At 37.9% G+C, this 22,047-nt stretch overlaps 1 protein-coding gene across 3 annotated transcripts in view; it reads right to left on the reverse strand.

The window, feature by feature from the left end:
* Nucleotides 1-22,047, reverse strand: part of MSRB3 (methionine sulfoxide reductase B3) — a 200,361-nt gene that overhangs the window by 120,608 nt on the left and 57,706 nt on the right. For all 3 annotated transcript variants that reach the window (XM_027854185.1, XM_027854186.1, XM_027854187.1), the window contains 2 exons: nt 16,964-17,072; nt 15,229-15,306 (listed from right to left, as the gene is read on the reverse strand). In XM_027854185.1, coding sequence (XP_027709986.1) covers nt 15,229-15,306; nt 16,964-17,072 — 187 coding nt within the window. The remainder of the gene's footprint in view (nt 1-15,228; nt 15,307-16,963; nt 17,073-22,047) is intronic.

Below are 22,047 nucleotides of genomic sequence, written 5' to 3' on the forward strand. Positions count from 1 at the left end.
AGTGGATAGAGTACCAGCCCTGGATTCAGGAGGACCTGAGCTCAAATCCAGCCTCAGACACATAACATTTACTAGCTGTGTGACCCTGGACAAGTCACTTAACTCCATTGCCTAACCAAAAAAAGAAAAAAAAAAAGAAAGAAGAAAGGGGGTTAACGATCAGAGCATCAGAGCACTCTAATATAGACCACCTCACATGTGTCACCTTGGCACAGCAAGGTCTACAGCCCTTTCCTGAAAAACATGAAGAACATAGTGTCCATTACCCAGATACCAAATAACATAGATTAGCACAAAAGAAAGTTTCATTATTCCCACCAAAATTCACCAGACCCTGGCCTTGAAACAGAGTCTAAATTCAGGAAAACTAATAAAATGAGCAAACAGAAGAAAATACTAATGATAAAGAAATATCATGGAGCCAGATATGCTCAACATAATCCCCACAACACTAATTACCAAAGCATCAAAGAAAATTATTGCTATGCCACACGCTCTACTGGAATTCCTGGGAGAAATGAAGCAATGATTTTTAAATAATAATACAAATCAAACTGGAGTTTTAAAGAAAAGGAAAGGAAATGACAGTTCCATAGGAAAGATTTGGAAGGAAAATAAATGGTTTAGTATGGCAGTTCCAAAACTTAATTAAATAACAGACCCCCTGAAAATCATATTGGATGAGACAAAGATCAATGACTCCCTGAGTCAACAAGAAATACTGAAACAAAATTGAAAAACTTAAAAAAAAATTAGAAAATTAAGATATTACCTATCAAAAACAGTTCACCTGGAAAATGAGTAAAAGATAATCTAAGAATCAAAGACTACCTGAAAACTTAGACCATAAAAAAGCTTACATGCCATATTTCAAGAAAACATGAATGAAAACTGCCCAAATTTATTTGAATCAGCAGGTAAAATGCTAACGGAAACAATCCATCTGTTAATCCATTCTTGGAGGCAATCGAATTAAGTGACTTACCTAGGGTCACATAGCTAGTAAGTGTCTGAGGTCAGATTTGAACTCAGGTCCTCTTGACTCCAGGACCAGGACTCTATCAACTGCACCACCATCTATTATCCCTTGAAAGAAACCCCAAAATAAAAATTTCCAGTGATGTCATTGTCAAAATCCAGAGATTCCAAATCAAAGAAAAAATATGGCACTCATCCAGACAGAATGAATTCAAATCCATTACAAATGAACCACAATCAAAATCATACAAGACCTGGCAACCTCTACTTTAAATGAGAGGTGATCTTGAAATACAATATTCCAAAAAACAAAATGCCTAAAACTACAACCAAGAATAATTTACATTGTAAAGCTGAGTATAATAGTACAGGGGGAAAGATGAATCTATAATGGAATAGAGGACTGTCAAGCATTTCTGATTAAATGATCAGAGCTGAGTAGATACTGTGAAATTCAAATACAAGAATCAAGAGAATCTTTAAAAGTAAATACATTTAAACAATTAGAAGGGACTGTACAATGATGAAGTGCTTTTATTCTATAATGAGGAAAAGAAACAAGTGCCCATTTAGAATCCTAATGTTGTCAAGAATCACAGAAGGAAGACAAAAAACAAAGGGCCTAGGAACAGTTTTACTATATTTTGTGTGGCCCTGGACAAATTATTTAAAATCTCTGTACTTCAGTTTCTTCATCTGTAAAATGCAAGGATTGGCTTCAGTAGCCTCTAAGATGCCTTACAACTTTAAATCTATGATTCTATGCTGATTGTAAGAAAAAAAAAAGAAAGAAAGGGAAGGAAAAGGAAAAACACTAAGGAAAAAACAGGGAGGAAATGAGTGGACCTTATCTCACATTATCAGGGTGTTAAAGAAGACTATACAAACATTGAGAAAGGAGCAGGGGGAATAGGCTACAAATGAACCTCACTTTCATCTGCACCAGATAGAATTGAAAACAAACACACACACACACACACACACACTCACACACAAAATTGTCAGTCATCTAGATCTATACCTCACCACTGGCCCAGATGGATCCAGAGGAGAAAGTGAGGCTGGTGACTTTGCACAACCCTCCCTCATTTAAATCCAATTCATTTGCATGTCATGGCATCACCTCTTTGATGTCATGGTCCTCTTCAAGAACAAGGACAAACAACAACCCCAGGGAAAAAGATGTCCTTCCTCTCATCCCATTTCCTATCTTCTTTAATGTGTTATCTCTCCCCATCACCACCCCTTATGACTGCAAGCTCCTTGAGGGCAAGGACTATCTTTCTTTTTTATTAATTGTGTCCTCAACACTTAATTCAGTTGTGTCCAACTCTTCATGACCTCATGGACCATACTATCTTGCAAAGACACTGAAGTGGTTTGCCATTTCCTTCTCTAGTGGATGAAGGCAAACAGAAGTTAAGTGCCTTGCCTAGGGTCACACAGCTAGTAAGTGTCTGAGGCCAGATTTGTATTTGGGTGTTCCTAACTCCAGGCCCAGTGCTCTATACACTGGCACATAGTAGATGCTTAATAAATGTTTATTAGATTATATAGGATATGTTAGCCTCTGAACTTAATTTTTTATGCAGTGCAAGTCAAATGCTTAATATCTTCCAAAAAATAAAATTCATTTAATTCGAAGAACAACTTCAGTTCTCTGCTCCAGAAATGTTCCTTGTATTTTTCATATTCTGTCATGTTATATTTATTTTTCACCTCAGCTCAAAAATATATAAAAGGTCTACTAGATGAATGGCACTATGCTAGGATGAAAAAAAAAAAGACATCCTCAGGGATACCAGGGACCTCAGAGGTCATGTATTTCTATCCATTGAGGCAACAAGGTTGTCCAGTGGATAGAGTGCTAGACTTAGAGTCAGGATGACCCTGTATTCAAATTGTGTCTGGGGTGACTGGGGGAGGAGTTTAGGGAGAATGGGAGTATCTGGGAGGTTGAATGTGGTCTTTGGGGAATAGACAATGGAGGGCCAGGCTCCACCAGGGTAACAAAGAACTGGGAGATTGAGAAGGAAGAGGTTGAATAGGGTCTGGATAAGACTAGGCTTCATTAGGGTATCAAAGGGAGATGGGACCTAGGATAAGGCCCATCAGAATAAGAATAAGAGATAAGGAAAGGCCAGTTGAGTGGATAATAGCCTCAGGCAACAGCCTGAAACTTCTTTGATAGTTTAAAGAAAGTTTAAGGGGCCTGTGGACAATTTGAGACAATTTGAATTGTAGTATGTGACCTTGGGTGAGTCCCTTACCATCTCCATACATCAGTTTCCAAGCAGGTAGGTGCCACTGTGATTAGAATCCTAGAGTTGGAGTGCAGAAGAACTTAATTTTGCATCCTGCCTCAGATATTTACTAGCTGCTATGTGACTCCAGGCAAGTGACATAACCTCTCCATGCCTCAATTTCCTCATTTGTAAAACAAGGGAGTTGGATTCAATGGTCTCTAAGGCCCCTCCAAGCTCTAAATCTCTGATCTTGTGAAACATAAGCAGTAAGAATCTTGTTTAATAGATAACCAACATTAGTCATCCAAATCAAGGCTTTGCCTTAAGACCTCACAGTATAGGAAATCCAGCACCTCCCAAGGCTGCCTATCACAGTTTTAGATTCTTTCATTGTTAGGAAGTTTTTCTTTATGTCAAGATCTCATTTGCTTCTTCCACCCCTTTCTTACTCAAAACAAATCTTCTTCACATCAGCCTTTCAAATGCTTGAGGACAGCTATCATGTCTCTATTAAGTCTTTTTTTTTTCCTAACTCTCACTGGGCTTTAGATTCCTGGATGATATTTTGTTTTGTTTAAATTTTATCCCTGAGGCAATGGGGTGTTGCTAAAGTTTTTTTTAAGTAAGAAAATGGCACAGTCAAATCTGCTAGAAATATCAATTCGGCAGCTGTGTGGGGGATGTATTGAAAGAGAGAGAAACTAGAAGCAGAGAGACCAATTAGGAAGTTGTTTCAGTAGTCCAGGACTGAGGTGATGAAGACATGAATAAATGTAGTTGTCATGTGAGTGGGGAAAGAGAACAGATGCAAGAGATGTTTTGGAGACAGAATTGAAAACACTACACCACTGGCTGAATATGGGTGGAGGGGATGGGGCAAGAGAAGAAGGGTCAAGTTCCAAGGTTGTGAACTTCAATAACTGGAAAGATGGTGGCCTCACCAGGATGGGGACATTTGGAGGGAGATTCAGGTTTGGAAGGAAAGATAATGGGTTCTCTTTTATATATGCTGAGGGTGAAATGCTGATAGGATATCTGGGTAGAGCTGGTCATGGGGAATTGGAGAAGATATATAGATTTAGAAATCAATAGAAAATGATGACAACAGAACCCACTGGAGCTGATAAGATTGGAATTGTGGTGTTTATTGATGTTTTTAGTTGCATTCTACTTTTTGTGACCCTTTTGGGGTTTTCTTGACAGAGAAATTAAAGTGATTTGCCATTTCCTTCTCTAGCCCATTTTACAGAGAAGGAAACTGAGGTGAACAGCCCAGGGTCACACAGTAAGTGTCTGAGCCCAGATTTGAACTCAGGAAGATGAGTCTTCCTGACTCCAGACCTGGTGCTCTATAAACTGCACCACCTAGCTGCCCTAAGACTGACCAGAGAAGAGTGTAAAGAGAAAAGAAGGCAGCCTAAATTTCAGAAGGGCTGAGATCTGCATCAGTAGAGAGAACTCCCACATCAATGGAAATAATGATCTTTTAAACACTGTAAGGGACCACAGGCCCAGTATGACCTCTGGGAAATTACTAGGTTGCAGTTGTCAAGGCCTCCTTGTGATAAGAACAAATTACTACCTCTTCCTGAAATACCCCTATACCTTTGGTGGTCCTTGTGATAAGAACAAATTACGGACCAAGCTGTACCTCTTCCTGGAATACCCCTATACCTTTGGTGGTCCTTGTGATAAGAACAAATTACTACCTCTTCCTGGAATACCCCCTATACCTTTGGTGGTCCTTGTGATAAGAACAAATTACGGACAAAGCTGTACCTCTTCCTGGAATACCCCGCCCCTATACCGGTGCTGGAACTCCCCCACTCCCTCTTACGGTGTGTATAACTACCCTGAGCTTGCCTTCAATAAACGAGACTTGATCAGAAAGCCTGTCTTGTCTCCATTTCCTGTGTCCCCTGCTCCCCTCCTTCTTTTACAGGTCCGGACCTCCGTTGATGTCCCGCGGGACGGGACAAAACACCGCAATATAATAAGTGCCAAGAACATTTATGCTGCAAATTACCAATAAATGCCATTTACAATAACAAAAAAAAAAGTGTCGATTTACCATTGGACTTTTATGAGACAAATTTTAAGTCGTTTTATGAGAAATAAAGGAAAAACTGAAGGTATATCTTTTACAAACAGCTAAGACAATAACTTATCTAAAATGGAAATGTTTTTCAAATTGATTATAGATATGTTTCAAAAATCAATCCAAGTACCAATAGATTATTTTATGCAACTAGACACAAGTTGTATATATGAGGAAAAACAAGCAAAAATATCAAGAGAAATTATAATAAAGGTTGCAATCAAACTTCAAAATATTCTCTAAAGTAGTTATCAAAAGAAAAAATTTAGAAAAATAGTTCAATGGAACAAGTTAGAGATGAATGAATGAATGAATGAATGAAGTATTTATTAAGCACCTACTATGTGCAAAACACTGTTCTAAATGCTAGGGATTTAAATATAAAAGTAATACCACCATCTCTACCCCCAAGGAGCTCCTCAATGTGAGGAGATAACACATATGGAAGATTTCAACTAAAGTCAGATAGAAAAGCCCCATGGTCCTTAGGTGTCACAGCAAAACAGATGTTAAATCCTCTTCTTTAATGGCTTTTTTTCCACTAATAAAATTATATTAGTCCCTGATGTTGAACCACTTAACAATACCAAGGATGTTGGCTGGTAGCAAGAACTTTCTTTTCTGGGTGTAGCCCTGACAGCAGTTGCTAGGCTATATCTCCACTGGGGTTGTTTTCAGGGTTGTCTACAGACACTGGGCTGGAAGTATTGCTGTTCCAAAGGCTCTTGGGTCCAGGGACCTGAACTGTCTCCATCAGGGTCAGAGGGGAGATGGTGGTTAAGATGGTGGTGATGGTGGTGATGATGGGGTATGGGCTCAAGCTGAGACCTTTGCCCCTCACCCCAAAAAGAATTTGGGTCCCATTTGTCTACAGGCCCCTTAAACTTCCTTTAAACTATCAAAGAAGTTTCAGGCTGTTGCCTGAGGCTATTATCCACTCAACTGGCCTTTCCTTATCTCTTATTCTTATTCTGATGGGCCTTATCCTAGGTCCCATCTCCCTTTGATACCCTAATGAAGCCTAGTCTTATCCAGACCCTATTCAACCTCTTCCTTCTCAATCTCCCAGTTCTTTGTTACCCTGGTGGAGCCTGGCCCTCCATTGTCTACTCCCCAAAGACCACATTCAACCTCCCAGATACTCCCATTCTCCCTAAACTCCTCCCCCCAGTCACCCCAGATCCTCCTCCCAGCCCCTCCTTTGGTCACCCCAAATTACTTGACTGTATATAAGATCCATCTTGGCCCCCACTTAAACACTGAGAATTCTTCATACCCACTCATCCTTACAGGCTTCACAAATGTTCAGATTCCCTAAGAGTCTGGCCTATATGGTTCATCTCTAATAAAACTTGGTCTTTGTCTGAAAGAAGACTTGGGTCGAATTCATTTGGGCAGGACCCATGTGTCGTGATTTTGGGGTCCCAGCACCCCTAGTATCTACACTTCAACAGTGGTAGTGGTTCAATTTGTCTGGCACTTTGTTGCCTCCTGTTTCTGTGTGTGTGTGTGTGTGTGTGTGTGTGTGTTGTTGTTGCTGCTTCATATTTCAGAAATGTAACCAAATATAAAAAACAGATTTGCATTTGATAATCTAAAAGACAATAAAAACTAGAGGAAAGACTGTTTATGTAATAAAAATTACTGGGGAAATTGGCTAGAATGTTATAAACTATGATCCTAGATCACCATCTTCCCAATCACCCAGGCTCATAATGTAGATGTCATCTCTAACTCCTCAATCTCTCTCACCCCCATATCTAATTAGTTGCCTAGTCCTGTCTATTCTATCTTCATAACATCTCTTGTATATGGCCCATATTTCCTCTGTTACTGTCACCATCCTGATTCAGGTCTTCCTCACTTCACACCTGGACTATTTAACTGGTTGGTATCCCTGCCTCCACTCTTTCCCCACTCCAGTCTACCCTCTACTCAGCTATCAAATTAACCTTCCCAGAATACAGGTCTGCCCATATCACTCCTCTATTCAATAAACTCCAGTGGCTCCAGGACCAAATGTGTAAAATCCTCTGTATGGCTTTTAAAGTCCTTCATAACTTGACCCTTTTATACCTTTCCAATCTTTATTCTCTTCTATGCATTCTGTGGTCCAATGACACTGGCCTCCTTGCCCTTCCTTGCACAAGACAATCCATGTCCTCATTATGTGACTTTTCACTGGCTGTCCCCCAGGACTAGAATTCTCTTCCTCCTTATTTCCACATCCTGGCTTCCTTGGCTTCCTTCAAGTGCCAGCTAAATCTCATGTTCTACAAAAAGCCTCTTCCAATCCACCTTAGAAAATCCTAGTGACCTTCCTTCTGTAACTAACTCCATTTTATCCCATATGTCTCTTGTTTGTACATAATACAAATTGTCTACCCTATTAGACCGTGAGCTCTTGCCCCTTCATTTTACAGATGAGGGAGGTTAGTTCCAGCCCAGGAGGTTAATTAAGCAATTTGTCCAAGACCAAACAATGGCAGAGATGGGGTGTGAAACTTGAATCCGAATCCAAATCCCATGCTTTCTACATCATATGTTGTTGCTGCTCTCTTCTATTTAGTGTGTAAATATTTGTGTTAGTTGGATCAAGAGATTATAGTCCCCCATCCTACTTGGGGAAATTAAAGCCCTCCAATCCATTCCCCACTGCATATCCTAATTACTCAGGTTCCCATGCATAGTTAGAACAAACATTAAAGTGGATGGAGAAAAAAAAAAACCATAATACAAGAGAAGGAATTCTGGCCTTTTCCTACCCTTCTAGTCTTCCAAATACATGACTCTGACATCCACCCATAATGGCCTGGCAATTCTGCATACAGTCCACCTAGCCTTTCTATACTTTTCCACATTCCCTCTCCCTCCCTCCCTCCATATCTCAGAACATTTAGTTTCTTCCAAAACTCAGCTCATGAGCCATCTTTTAACATGAAGCCTCTAGAATACTACTCACCCCTCCAAAAAAACAAAACTACCTTGTATTTACTGTATCATCCTAGAAGCTGACTCCATCCCTGGACTTCTTCTCACATTAGAAGTACCCTCCCACCCCTGATTGGTAGATTCCTCCCAGAACCATCCACTTTAAGGAGGTCCAAGTCAACCATACCTTCTTTCCTCCCCAGGTTACACTGCTGATTCACCAGACTGTCCCTACAATGCTCTTGTTCTAGGTGTCTTCACCTCCCCTCACTTTTTCCTGTCTTCCTCCATTAGAATGTAAGTTCCGAGAGGGCAAGGATTATCTTTCTGCTTATATTTGCAGATACCTAACACACAGTAAGTACTTAATAAATGCTTGTTGATATGATATTCTATATACACTCATGTGGAAATGTTGTTGCCCCCATTAGAACATAAGATCTTTGTCAGAGGTCGGGAAGTGGATTGTTGTTGTTTTTTTGTCTTTATCCCAACAATGCTTAGCGATAGCACTGTGAGACCTAGGGGTGGAAGAGACCTTTGACATCTTCCATGCCAACACCTTCGTTTTATACATGAGGAAACTAGAACCAAGAAAGGTCAAGATTCTCCCCCAAATTCACACAGGTAGTATGTTTAAGAGCTAGGATCTGAACCTAGGTTTTTTGATCCAGTGTTCTTTCCATTGCATCATGTTGTATCTCTACAGCCTATAGTGTACTTCTCCAATTGGCCCCATTATTCAAAACTCAGCTCAATCTTCTCTGTGTCTACCCCAACTGTTTCATTCTATACCAAGCTCTGTTTCTAACAACCTTATAACTGACAAGCTTTCTAAATAGAACTGGAGATTGGGGAGGGGGGAAAGCAAAGGTTTATAATGTACACATTGTCACACAAATATGCACTGTTTTCTGCTCTTTTTAATCATCTTATTTGTCTAGTTCACCTGTCCAATGAGATCAGAAGCTCTTTGAGGCCACAGATTTATAACATTTAAGCTCCCCACAGCATTAACAGTGTCAAGCATAGGTACATAATAGGTGATCTATAATGCTGCCATCAATAGAATCTAGTTGAATTGAATTGTATTTGAAGTACCTTCAACCTAGCTCCTTTCCTAAGCAAAAAAAAAATTTTTGAAATTTTAAGAGCTAAAAGAAATAGAATATGCCTCTTTACTAACAGGCAAACAAAATTAGAATACACGCACACACATATGCATACATAAATTTGTTCTCATTATTTCTAAACTAGCTTAGTAAAATTCATGCACATTAAAAAAATATGTGAACCATGAATAAATTACACATTTGGTTTATAAGAAGTCTCTGAATAAGGTTCTTGTGCCTGGAAAGCAGCAAAAAAAGTGGTACATTGTTCACTGGGGGAAATGTATTTAAGATAGAGTACTAAGTTTGAGAGTGACTTAAGAGCAACTGAATGGTCTTTTTTGTATTACGTTATATTTGTGTTAGGAAAGTGAATGGAAGAAATTTTTAGTTTAGTTTTTTTTTCCCCTAAATACCAGGAATATGAATGAAAAAAACAAGCCCATGCCCTTTATAAAACATTTTTAATACCTATAATGTTTTGGCCCATCCAAACTTCCTTATTTCCCTATTTTGTGCCTTCCTCCCAAGCTCTGATACAATCCTTCTCTTCAAACAACCCTTTCCTCACTTTCTTTCCTCATTCCCATCTTTTTTTTTCCTGTACACACACACACACACACACACACACACACACACAAAGCCTCAGTTGTTTTTAGGAATACCTCGTGTTCAAAGCATGAAACTACCTCCCTTGAGAGGGCCACTGATGGTGATTCCGCTAATCCACTGAGCCAATGAACTAGTTGCTCTATACAATGCAAAACAAAGCAGAGGATTTCTTTCCTCTTTACTCCTCTCCCCCGCCCCCAAATAGCCAAGAAAACAAGTGAAGAGAAGCAAACAATAGGAATGAAAAACCAGTACGAAGATAAAAAAAAAAATGCTGCCCCCTAAAGTCTCAGAGAAAATGAGGGAAAATGTGTTTTTTTTTCCCTAGAATAATGCTAAAAGAAAGGGAATCCATGTCACAACACACGTGAAATCTGACTCCCATCATTACCTGTGTTTGGATAAGGGTCTCACTTTGAGGATTTCTGACTCAAAATCTCACATGGGATAAATCCTTCACTTACAGTGGCTCTGTTTCTTATTTAAAACAGTAAGTCTTCCTTAGCTCCACAAGTCAGCTAAGTCACATGATAGGGAAAGCGATGGAGAATCTTAACCTAAAAGCAATGGGGATGTTGCCAGTTTTTACCATTTGGGATATTAACAAGTTTAACATGGCTCAGCAACTATCCTAAGTGTTACATCAACTATTATGACACAAACTAAGGGTGTTGAAATGTAAAGATGTTTGTTTTCTGAGAGGAAATGGGTGACAATTTGAAGGGCTGATTTTTTAACATGAAGAATAAATATACAAGAATTCAGAACAGATTCTCAACCAACATTTATGTATAATAAATTTCATGGTTAAAAGAGTTTTTGTACTTTTAAAATTCTCTTTCAGGAAACTAATTTTGATTCATTTTTTTTAAATGTAGGAAATGGCAGTGTTTTGAAAGACAAAATACATGTAGTGATATTTTAATAAAGTTTTACATGCAAAAGATATTATTTTCTTATTCATTAAAGATGATCTCTTGATTATAATATCATGTGAGTTATGAATCAGGGAACACTGAAACATATGTTCATCCAAGGTGCTTGCCATAGTCATAGAGGATATCCAGCACAAAGTTCAAAGGGAAGAGAGATTTCCTTTATTTAATTAGATCCTCCAGATGTTCCTGTTTGGACTGATTTTGTCAAGCTCTAGAAATCTGCAAAACCCCCTAAATGAGATTCACAATCACTCCAAAGAGTTCAATCTAACTATCCACACGAGAAAAACTAAATGGATGAAGAATACCTATTGTTGGAGCAGTGGTGTCAAACTGGATGGAGGGAGGGAAAGGGAAGGAAGGAGGGAGGGACTAACCACATGTAAGGATCCCAGTGAGCCATATATTGACTTAGAAAACCACATGATGGCCCACAAACCACGTGTTTCACACTTCTGGTCCAGCATGTGTTATATAGTTCTTAGCCCTGTAATCTCAAGAGATATAGAAGACCCTAGAAGATGGGTGGACTTTTGTGGAAGATTTATGGGAGGACGTAGAAAAATCAACAAGCATTTACTGAATACCTATTAGGTGTTAGTAACTGTGCTAGGCACTTGGGATACAAGTACAAAGAACAAAACAATCCCTACTCACAAAGAGCTTACCTTCCAAGGAAGAAGAAAACAAATAGATATTTTAAATGCATAGATATAGACATAAAACATAAAGACAAAGTGAATAAATACAACAATATACAAAATAAGTAAATACTGCTAGGGCACTACTAGTTGGAGGAATCTGGAAAAAGTTTCCTGAAAAAGATGGTGCATGAGCCACATCTTAAAGGGAAAAAGAGACTGTGAGATGTGGAGGCAAGGAAATAGCATGTTACAGTCATGGAGAATGGCCAATGAAAAGGTACAAAAATGAAAGATGGAGTACTTATGAAGAAGAGAGAAAAGTCTGTCTGAGAAAAGCTTACCTGGCCCCACTGGGGATCCAACTGGCCAGTTCCAATTGAGCAATTCCTCCCCTCTCCTCTCCTCTCTTTGCTTGACCTCACCTCACCTCAGGGTGCTCTGCCCAAAGGAAGGTAGATAAAGTGCAGGAGGGAGAGCAATGTCTAATGAGTCTGGCAAGATGGGCTGATACCAGTTGCACAGGGCTTTAAAAACTGAACAGAAAAGTTTCTATTTGATTGTGGAAATAATAGGAAGCTACTTAAGTTGGTTAGGCAGAGGAGTCATATAGGCAGATATATACTTCAGGAGAGTTTCTTAGCAGTAATGTGTAGAATGGACGAGAGTGAGGAGAAATGAGGCAGGAAGACTAATACGAAGGCTGTCTTAATAACCTACATGAGAGGTGATGAGAGCCTGAATTAAGATGCTAGTTGTGGGAGTAGACTGAAGGGGTCAGATATGAGAGATACGTGAAGACAGAAATGACAAGATTTGGCCGATGATTATATAGATGGGTGAAGGAGGATGAGGAGTCCAGAATAATGCCAAGGTTACATTGTGGGAGACTGCAAGTACGGTGGTGCCTTTTCTAGAAATAGGGAAGTTTAGAAAAAGTGAGAGTTTTAGGAGGAAAGATAATTAATTCAGTTTTAGACACGATGAGTGTAAGATGTCTCCAAGTCATCCAATTTTAAATTCCTAATAGGCAGTTAGTGATATGGTACTGAAGCTTAGGAGAGAGACTGGGCCTGAATATATAGACCTGGAAGTCATCTAAATAGAGAACATAGTTAAAGCTATGGGAGGTAATGAAGTTACCAAGAAAGCATTTTTGAGGTAGAAAACAAGAGGGTTAAGATCAGAACCTTGTGAAACATTCACAGTTACAGAGCATGATATGGATGATGCGCCAGTGAAGGAAACTGAGAAGCAAACGGAAAGGAGGAGAACCAGGAGAACCAGAGAGGAAAAGGTATCCAGGAGGAGAGGGTTGTTAACAGTGTCAAATGCAACAGACAAGTCAAGAAGAATAAGGACTGGGAAAAGACCATCAAATCTGGTCATTAAAATAGAAGTCATACAGGATGAAAAAAATGTAAACAAATTAAAATCAGCATCACGAGAGGCAATAGCTACATTGTTAAGATCACAGAACCACTTGAGTATCAAAGTAGCTCAAAAATCTCTTTTGAAGTGAAAATAATTTAGATTAATATTGTTTCTTTATCTTTCTTAAAGTCTGTTCAGCAGAAAAAAAAAGGGCTTCCAGAACTGATTTATGGCATTTGAGGTATATTTCTTCAACTTGGACAAATAAATTCTTGATGAATTTCACAAGAACATTCTGAAGGTGGATTTGAGTCAGACACTCCTTCATGCCTACCTACTGTGCTCTGTAAAGAGTGCTTTGTCCTTTCAAAAACTGAAGAAGGACCCTTATAGTCTTCTCTACAAAAGCATCCTGTCCACAACATTACTTAACAGAGTTACAGAGCTTCTTCATGAACACTTTCAGTGATGGGTAACTTATACTCCATTAGGCAAGGAACTCAATATCTTATTTAGGAAGGTAATATGGCAGCCAGTGGAAACAGCATTGGCCCTGAACAGGGGAGGACCTGGGTTCAAATCTCACCCGTGATGTTTACTATCTCTATAATCTTGGGCAAGACACTTAACTTCCACAGACTCCAGTTTCATCCTCTGTAAAATGAACAGGCTGAACCAGAGGGCCTGCGAGGTCCCTTCTAGACCATTCTTCTTCTGTACATCCCTGATTATTATAGAATTCTTCATAAAGAGCTGAAATTTCCCTTCCTATAAATTCTGCCCATTTGTGCAACTTGTTTTTTGGAGCTCCACAAAAACAAATCTAATCCCTCTTCCAAACAAATAGTTCTCTAAATATCTTAAGGCAGTTTTCAAATCTCTCCACAATTCCCTTTTCCAAACTAAACATCTCCAGTTCTCTCACCTAGTCATCATATGATTATGGTTTCGAGTCTCTCACTGTCCCATTCACCCTCGTTTTTTTTAAGGCAATTGGGGTTAAGTGACTTGCCCAAGGTCACGCAGCTAGTAAGCGTCAAGTGTTTGGTCTGAGGCCGGATTTGAACTCAGGCCCTCCTGACTTCAGGGCCAGTGCTCTATCCACTGTGCCACCTAGCTGCCCCTACCCTCTTTCTTATTAAATGTCATTGGGTCTTGTCAGTGTGCTTCTTAAAATGTGATCATCAAAACTGAATGCAACAATCCAGTTATGGCGTGACCAGCCTAAAGATCAGTGAAACTATCATCTCTCATATTCTGGACACGCAGCTTCTATTAATGGTAGCTAAAATAACATTCACTACTCTGACAGTCACAACACACCGCTACCTCATACTGATCTTGGAGTCAATTAAACCTCTACCTCCTTTTGAAAGCTGAACCACATCTCCCTTGTTCTGCCCTTCTGTGTTTTTTGAACCTACGGACAAGACATTACATTTGTCCCTCTTAAATTTGACCTTGCTGTATTCAGTTTGGATTTTCAGGCCGTTGAAATCCTCTCAGATCTAAGTTTAACTTATCCAATATAATCTTCCCAGCTATGTGTCATCTGCAAATTTGATCAGCATGCTAGCCGTGTCTTCAGAGATGTGATGATACAAATCTTTAACAGGATGGAGATGAGAAGAGAGATCTAAGTCATGACCCTACAGGACTTCATCTAGGTTGCCCTGATTCATAAATCAACATTCTTTAGGTTTGGTTGTTCAACAATCTACAAATCCACCTAACTGTGCTATCGTGGTCTAAAAAACATCTATTTGGTACATATTCCATGTGTACCATGTGCACACACACCATGTGTGCTGGTAAGTGTTTAACATCCAGTTCTCCAAAAAAAATTTTTAAGTATACATGATATACTTTTAAATTTAATTAATAAATTTAATTTATTATTAATATTTCCTCCATCATTTTCTTAAGGCTAGACAATTAAGAAAAAATAAATCAAGCCCTGATTTGTAGCATTTGCCAGTTTCCAAGGCAATTTAACAATCAGCTCTGGTGAGGAGCCAGGACAAGTCAGCTCTACATGTCTGTGCACCACCCAACGTGTATTCCCACCTAGAAATCCACAGATGACCTTTTGAAAATCAGCTGCTTTGACAACTTAGTAATTTTATCACAACTCACAAAATTCCAAATTATTTCTATTTTCTAAAAAAGAAAATGTTCACTCTTAAGACAATGCAAGGTTACTGCACACACTCTGATGTGATTATAAGCCATTGGGTTTAGCACAGTCACATACAGATCCCCAGTGTTCAAAAGCTGTATTTGTACTCTTTTACTTACTTGAATAAAGGAGTCCCGCATACAACACATTTGTACATTCCATGATCTTTATGACTTGTATATTTTCCTTCAAAGGCACTGAGAAGCAAACAAACAAACAAACAAAAAAGCATTTGAAGGACAAATAAGGTAACATCTTTCTCATAAAGTTATGAGGCTGGAGCCACTTTCTCTAGTGAAACTCTTTCAAAATCCATGAGAATAGACTCATCCCAAAATGAAGAATTAATAACATAAAAACTGGAATATCACAAATTTATTTTAATTTTTTCTGTAGAAGGGAACAGGCATAGAAACACATCAAAAGAGCACAGGTTTGCAGTCAAATTCTCTAGTTAAGTAATTCACAGAAAAAGTCTTTTCCTTTTCAAAAATGGTCTTTTTTTTTAATGGCTATACTTTAAATTGAGCATTGTCTTACTCAACCAAGGCTAAGTTTTTGGAATCTCTGAAGTGTCCCTTCCAGAAGTAACTGTCAGAAAATGAAGCTGAGGCCAAGACTCCAAATTGGAGGAGCCTTATTTTTTGGTTTGAGGAGGAATATTGCAGCTTTAAGGGAATATTTTTCTAAGTTAACAATCTTAAAGGCTAGGAGGTCATTCAGTTAATACAAATCAGCTGTGCTAGTCCAACAAAAAGTCTATGTGTGCTACAGCTTGTTTTTATTATACCTTCACCCTCTTTATGAGGTCCAATTTTTTTTATAAACAGAATTTTTAAGAATGACCTAATCTCTGGTTGTTTGTGGGCATTAAATCATTTGCTAGTCATGTACACAACAGCCATGATCTGGGTAGAACTCCTAAGCTGAGACCAAGGTCCACTGCCAGCTAATTTGGGTGACAGAATGGACTTTGCCAGAGATTCAACATTTGGTCAATTCAGTAAATAGTATATACTGTGACAGGAAGAGAGTTGTTGCCTATTAACGAGTACCCCATGTGTGGTAAAGAGCCCTTTCAGGTCTTGAATAGAAACAAGCAGTTACATCATTAATAAATCTGGATCAGAGGTAAGTTAGGGCCTTGTGCCAAGCTCCATGGTATAAATTAGACAACAAAATGGTTAGACCTTGGCAAGTTTACCTTTGAGCTGTAATCAGCTGAGAGAGACCTTATTCACTAAAAACAGTCTTGAAAGGGAACACACTCTTTTTTTTCAGGATGTAGGGCGAACTTCCAAGGACTAAAGCCATGTGAGGGCAGTTATTGAAAATTTTTGACATTCCAACCACAAATGAGCCAATAAATACTTTCTCCACATGTGCTTCAAAAAGAAATTGGAGTGGGGTGGAAAGGAACTAAATTATGCTACTTTCTTTTTGCAGCCAAAATGTCTATACTTACAATGGCCACCTTCAAAATTTCATCATCCTGGTGCAGGGCTGTTGTTCCTCAAGTTTTTGCTTAATGTGATGCTTTCCTCCCTCCCCCGCCAAATCCACCTAAATCGCCCTGACTTACATGCATTTCATAGTAAATGAAAGGCAAGTCCTTAACAAAAGTGCTGTGACTTTAGGGAGAAGATGTAATAGTATTCATTAGCCAAAGGGGGGGGGGGGGATAAATAAAACACACCACAGACTTTTCCAGCATAATTTCTGTCTTTTCAGTGATATTAAGATGTAGAGGTTAGCAAATGTGCAGAATTCTTGATAACAGTCAGTGAGGAAGACAAGGAAGCGGGGAGTTATGAGGGGGGGCAGGGCGGGGAGAGAGAGGGTCTGTCGGCTCACCTCTCAGTTCCTTTCTCCTGAGTGACATGGTACTGCAAGGGTGTCAGTCGCTTCCTAAGTTCCTGCTGGGAAAAGACCACCTTACAGTTCTTTCTATCCCTGCATGACCCTAGAAAATAGAGAGGATATGGGAGAAGGAGCCTTTTTAGGTTAAATCCTGAATAATTGCTTTGGCCCACGGCCACAGCAAAGCTTCTGCATTCACTTGTCAATGACCAGACCGGTCCCTAATGCATAAGAATGGTTCAGCTGAACTGCACTTGATTATTTCAGCAAGTCGGAGTCTTAAAAGAATGCTGCTCAAGAGCCAGGTGATTCCATTGGAGCAGGGACAAAGTGCTTCAGCCAAAGCCTACTGGATGGGATACCAGATTTTTTTGAGATAACTATTCATTTGATGGCAGCGGCCACCCTCTCAAACTGACCCCCCTCCCTCCCCCACACACATCATTTAAAAAAAATTTTTTTGAAAATGTTTTTAACATACTGTACATACAGGGTAATGGGCTTATGATCATAGGTCGAATATTGGCAAATTGTGACGTCCCTGAGGTGTCTCTGTCACACAGGGAGGATATCAGGGATAGGATTTGAACCCAGGCCCTCTGATCCCACAGCCAGTGTTCTTTCCATTGTATTTCCAAATGGCGGCCTAGCAAATTAAACCTTCCACCTGGCAAAAGCAGCGATTTCCCAACCTTGCAGTATGGCTTAAAATTGAAAATTATTAAATTTCTACCCTGAGCGATTCAACTACCACCATATTGTTGTTGTTGGTTTTTTTTTTTCCTTATGCCTACAGATATAGTTTCCATTTACTACCAAGTTATTGTTCTCAGTCATTCTATCCGGTCACTACAATAGGTTACGCTGACTTTGAAAACAAATGAGTAAGAGAGATGTCTCCTTAAGTGGTCAGAGCAAGATACAAATTGTCAAGAGCCTACACAACATGTCACTTGCTATGATCCTATTAGCGCCTATCTCCCAGGGTTGTTGTGAGGGTAAAATGAGATATTTGTAAAGCACTTAACATAGGGACTGGTGCATAGTAGGTGTTTAATAACTGCTTATTAATTTTTTTTAATTATCCAGCTTCTAGAGAAGCAAAAGAAAATGCTAGGGGGAACAAGAAGGATAAAGAGCACTATTTCTTCAGAAGTCTACCATTTCCTTTTGCAACTACATGTAGAGCAGAGGTCCTTAGCCTAGGGTCAGTGAACATTTTTTAAAAAATATTTTAATGACTGTATTTCAATATAATTGGTTTCCTTTGCAATCCTATTTTTTTATGTTACATATTTTAAAACAGCATCCTGAGAAGAGGTTGATAGGTTTCACCATGGCACGAAGAAAGGTTAAGAACCCCTGATCTAGACAGACCGCTGTGATTAAAGTGCATTTGAATGCTGATATAATTTTATGCAGACATAATCGCAATAGCAGCTTTTCTTTCAAACTCACATAGTCTGTGATAAAATGTTCAGACAACATCTCTTTACATCATCTCTTTCTATGCCTTATTTTATTTTACCTATACACATGATTGAAAAGAAATATAACTCCAATGAAGCACAACGATTACTTGTTACAATGAAATTGCTTTTCTTTGCCATCCATCACAATGGAGAGAGACTTGCAGATGGTCCAAAATGTAAAAAAAAAAAAAAATTGTTGTTTTTAAGTTACTGAAAGTTAACTTAAGTGTCCTGATCATTATGTCACCCAATTTCTTTTGTGATAGAAAAAACTCTGAGTTAGGAAAAAAACCAAAACTCATAATGCTTAGTCTCTTAACTTTGCAAAGCATCTCGTTTCACAGCATGTGGGCCCAATGAAATAAACCCGTGAAAAATTAGCTAACCAGCCCTCCTGATTGATGGCATAAATAGAACACTAGCATCTGTAGCCAAGGCAATAAAAATACAGTGACTAATTCAACTGTTTGAAAAAAAATATGAATGGAGAAAAATACCAAGCAAAAACTAGATATACACACTTTGGAATGTACCCTGCAGGCTCTCAAACTTGGACCTCCATTGACCTCCCAAAAGAAGCCAATGTAGATAACTATACACAAATTTAACAAGCCCATCTTCACTGCCTTTTTGGTTGAGTACCTCACATCACTAGATCCCAAAATATTTAAGTCTTTATCAGTACACCAAATGAGTAAACTATCTGAATTATCTAAGAGATAGAGGCTACATTCTCTCCCTCTCTCACCCAGCTCAGAATTAATCAATCCATCAAGGTAAATTTAATACATCTTATTACTTTCTGTAACCTGCTGAACACTGTTAAAGGAGTGTGAGTTTCTATTCATTGTTGCAGGCTTAAAGGTCATTGCATAACTATTTTTTTTAATCAAAAGTGTTCTGTCTTTGTTCATTTTGTCAAAGAAATTCATTTTCCAAATTTAAGATGACAAAACGCCTTGTTTAAAATTATTCCTTTCTAATGGCTCAGGTAATTAAAATTTGTACAATTCAATTAAACAATTCTGTCTAAAATATTTTTGTTGTTAATATATATTCATTCATATAAAAAGACCAATTGTGTTCCCAAAGTTGAGGGAACCAAGCTACCCATCTGTATGTCATTTAGTACAAGAGAAGCAACTGCAGGTTTAAATTACATGGTATTGGATTGCAATTTCCTAACATTGGATGCTTTTCTGCTTTTTTACCTTGAGTCATTACTAAGGAGTGTTCATAAAAAGTAGCTTAAAGCACAGATGCTTGCAAATCATTTAGGCAAAGATCTTTCTTTCTTTCTTTCTTTCTTTCTTTCTTTCTTTCTTTCGTTCTCTTTTTTTTTTTTAGAAAAAGAATAATACTGTTGGTCACTATTGACTAACCATGTCAAGTATTTCTAAGAGGAAAAAAAGGTAAAATTGAAAACATCTGATTGAAGTAAATAATGCAAACATTAAAAGCTTTACTAGCGAATGAAGGGTATTGAAGAGACTTTATTTCATAGATTAGAAATTACTTTTGATCTAAACATTCTTAAAAACAGATTGTTTTCCACTATGAACCATCTCATTAACTGTGCCACAGAGCCCTCATTTTAATGGCAAGCTCTGAAAGTACTGCTGTACTCCTTTGTTAGCCTCAATCTTTTTGGGGAGGGGATAAAGATTTCATTCCAGGTTTCTTTGTTTGTCTTTCAAGAGCCACTAAAGCAGTAGTCACACAAATTTTGTAGGAATGTGCCCTGTGTCATAGCCTACAAATTATTTGGTTTTGGTGCACTTAAAGGTCACCTTCCAAATTAGTGAAATTTTTATACAACCTGGCTTTTCAACTTTAAATATAAATATTGTTTCCTAACTGTAAGTGAGATTTGTTCTCCAAGAAGTTCTATTGCTTATTTAAAGTGGTCAACTTTTTGCAGGTTTTTATTCTCTGGTAATGCTGTTTCCTAAAGTAACAAACCTTTTAAGGTGTATTTAGCAGTGAAAGGAAGTATGTGTATGTTAGAAATGATTTTTATGTTGTTATACCAGACAACTCAATAAGATGACTGTACATTAAACCAATTCTCAAAAGCAAATCTTATTATTAATAACATCCTGGGCAGTAACTAACTTCAGTAAGCTAAGCTTCTACAGAACATCATAACAAAAATTCATGATAAACATTGACTTGATCACTTTATTGATGGTTCTGGGTTTTTTTGTTTTGTTTTGTTTTTGGCTAGACTTCCTTCTTGCTATTTTGTCAAAAACCATGTAGTGCCTTTGCTAATTCTGAAATAGCTATCTGCTTTTTTAAAAATCCCATAGTAATTCATTCACTGGTTGTGTTCCCTTCGTCTCCTGTTTTTTTTTTAAAGGTATCTTCACTCTGACTCTATAATTCTGTAATTATTCAGGGAAGCTTAACATTTGCATTGAATTAATAAATGAGAAAGCATCTGATTCATGACCTTAAAACCAGCCTAGAAATCTACAAAAAAAAAATTTATTTTCTTATTTAATAGTGTACTTTGCAACTCACAAGTGGCTATGCACATATATATGTGATTTGCTCTGAAACATATATCCTCTGCAGTGAATTAGGTACAGAGACTTTCCTTTGTTTTTGTTTTTTTTAAAAACTAAATGGATGTTCTTAAAAGGAAGTTTCTCCTTTACGGTGACCCTATGTCATGGACCTGACTTTGGCATTATACCAAAGTCCCAGTGTGTCTAATTAGAAGTCAATATACACAATTTTCACAAGCAAAAAAAAATTTATCTTTTTTTCCAAATAACACTTAACAAGAATACAGTCTTGGTCAGATTACATTATATTTGGTGTACTGTACATCATACTTTAATGTAGTAAAAAGACTTTTTAAAATAAATCTTGCCCAGAACAATATTCTCAAACTTAATCTTTAAAAAATACACATCCTATTAAAACAAGTCTTAGAATATTTAGAGAACAAAGAGACTACAAATAACTTGCTTATTCAATGTAAATTACATGGAAATTTTCAATATTGAATAATATTATAAAAACACTAAGATCAAAAAGGGAAGTAAAATCAGTGGTGGTCACAGGGCATCCCACTGAATGATCAGTTTTTCCATAGTAAATTAGCTTGTCAATCAACTGACCCTTATTTTCTCTGAATCAGTTCCTTGAGCATTTGAGACAGTGATAAGATTCAAATAAGATTTTCATATAGTCTAGAAAACCTTAGAAAGCTTAACTTTACAACCATAAGTAAATCAGAACTATTGCCTAATCTGGGGTGTGCTTCTCAGTTTTATCTCTTCTATTTCAACGTGAAATATAGAATTCTAATAATTAAGCATTTCTTCAAGATAATATACGCATAGCAGACTCCCTTTTATTTTGCTGTGATCCTTAAGTTTACTAATGGCATTGTAAATGAAATTTTTAATGTTATGCCTAAGAAGTATAAGATGTGATTTCTGTTGTAATTCTCAATTTTTTGAAGTTTATTAACTGATCACACTCTCACTCTAGAATGAACAAGTATCTGTTCCAAGCTGCATTTTGTCATATCTGAACTTTCTTAGTGCTATCTAAATAAAGAGAAGAACATAAAAGTGAAATCCAGTCCAT

This window comes from Vombatus ursinus, unplaced genomic scaffold, assembly GCF_900497805.2.
Source record: "Vombatus ursinus unplaced genomic scaffold, bare-nosed wombat genome assembly UNPS02010320.1, whole genome shotgun sequence".
NCBI lineage: Eukaryota > Metazoa > Chordata > Mammalia > Diprotodontia > Vombatidae > Vombatus > Vombatus ursinus.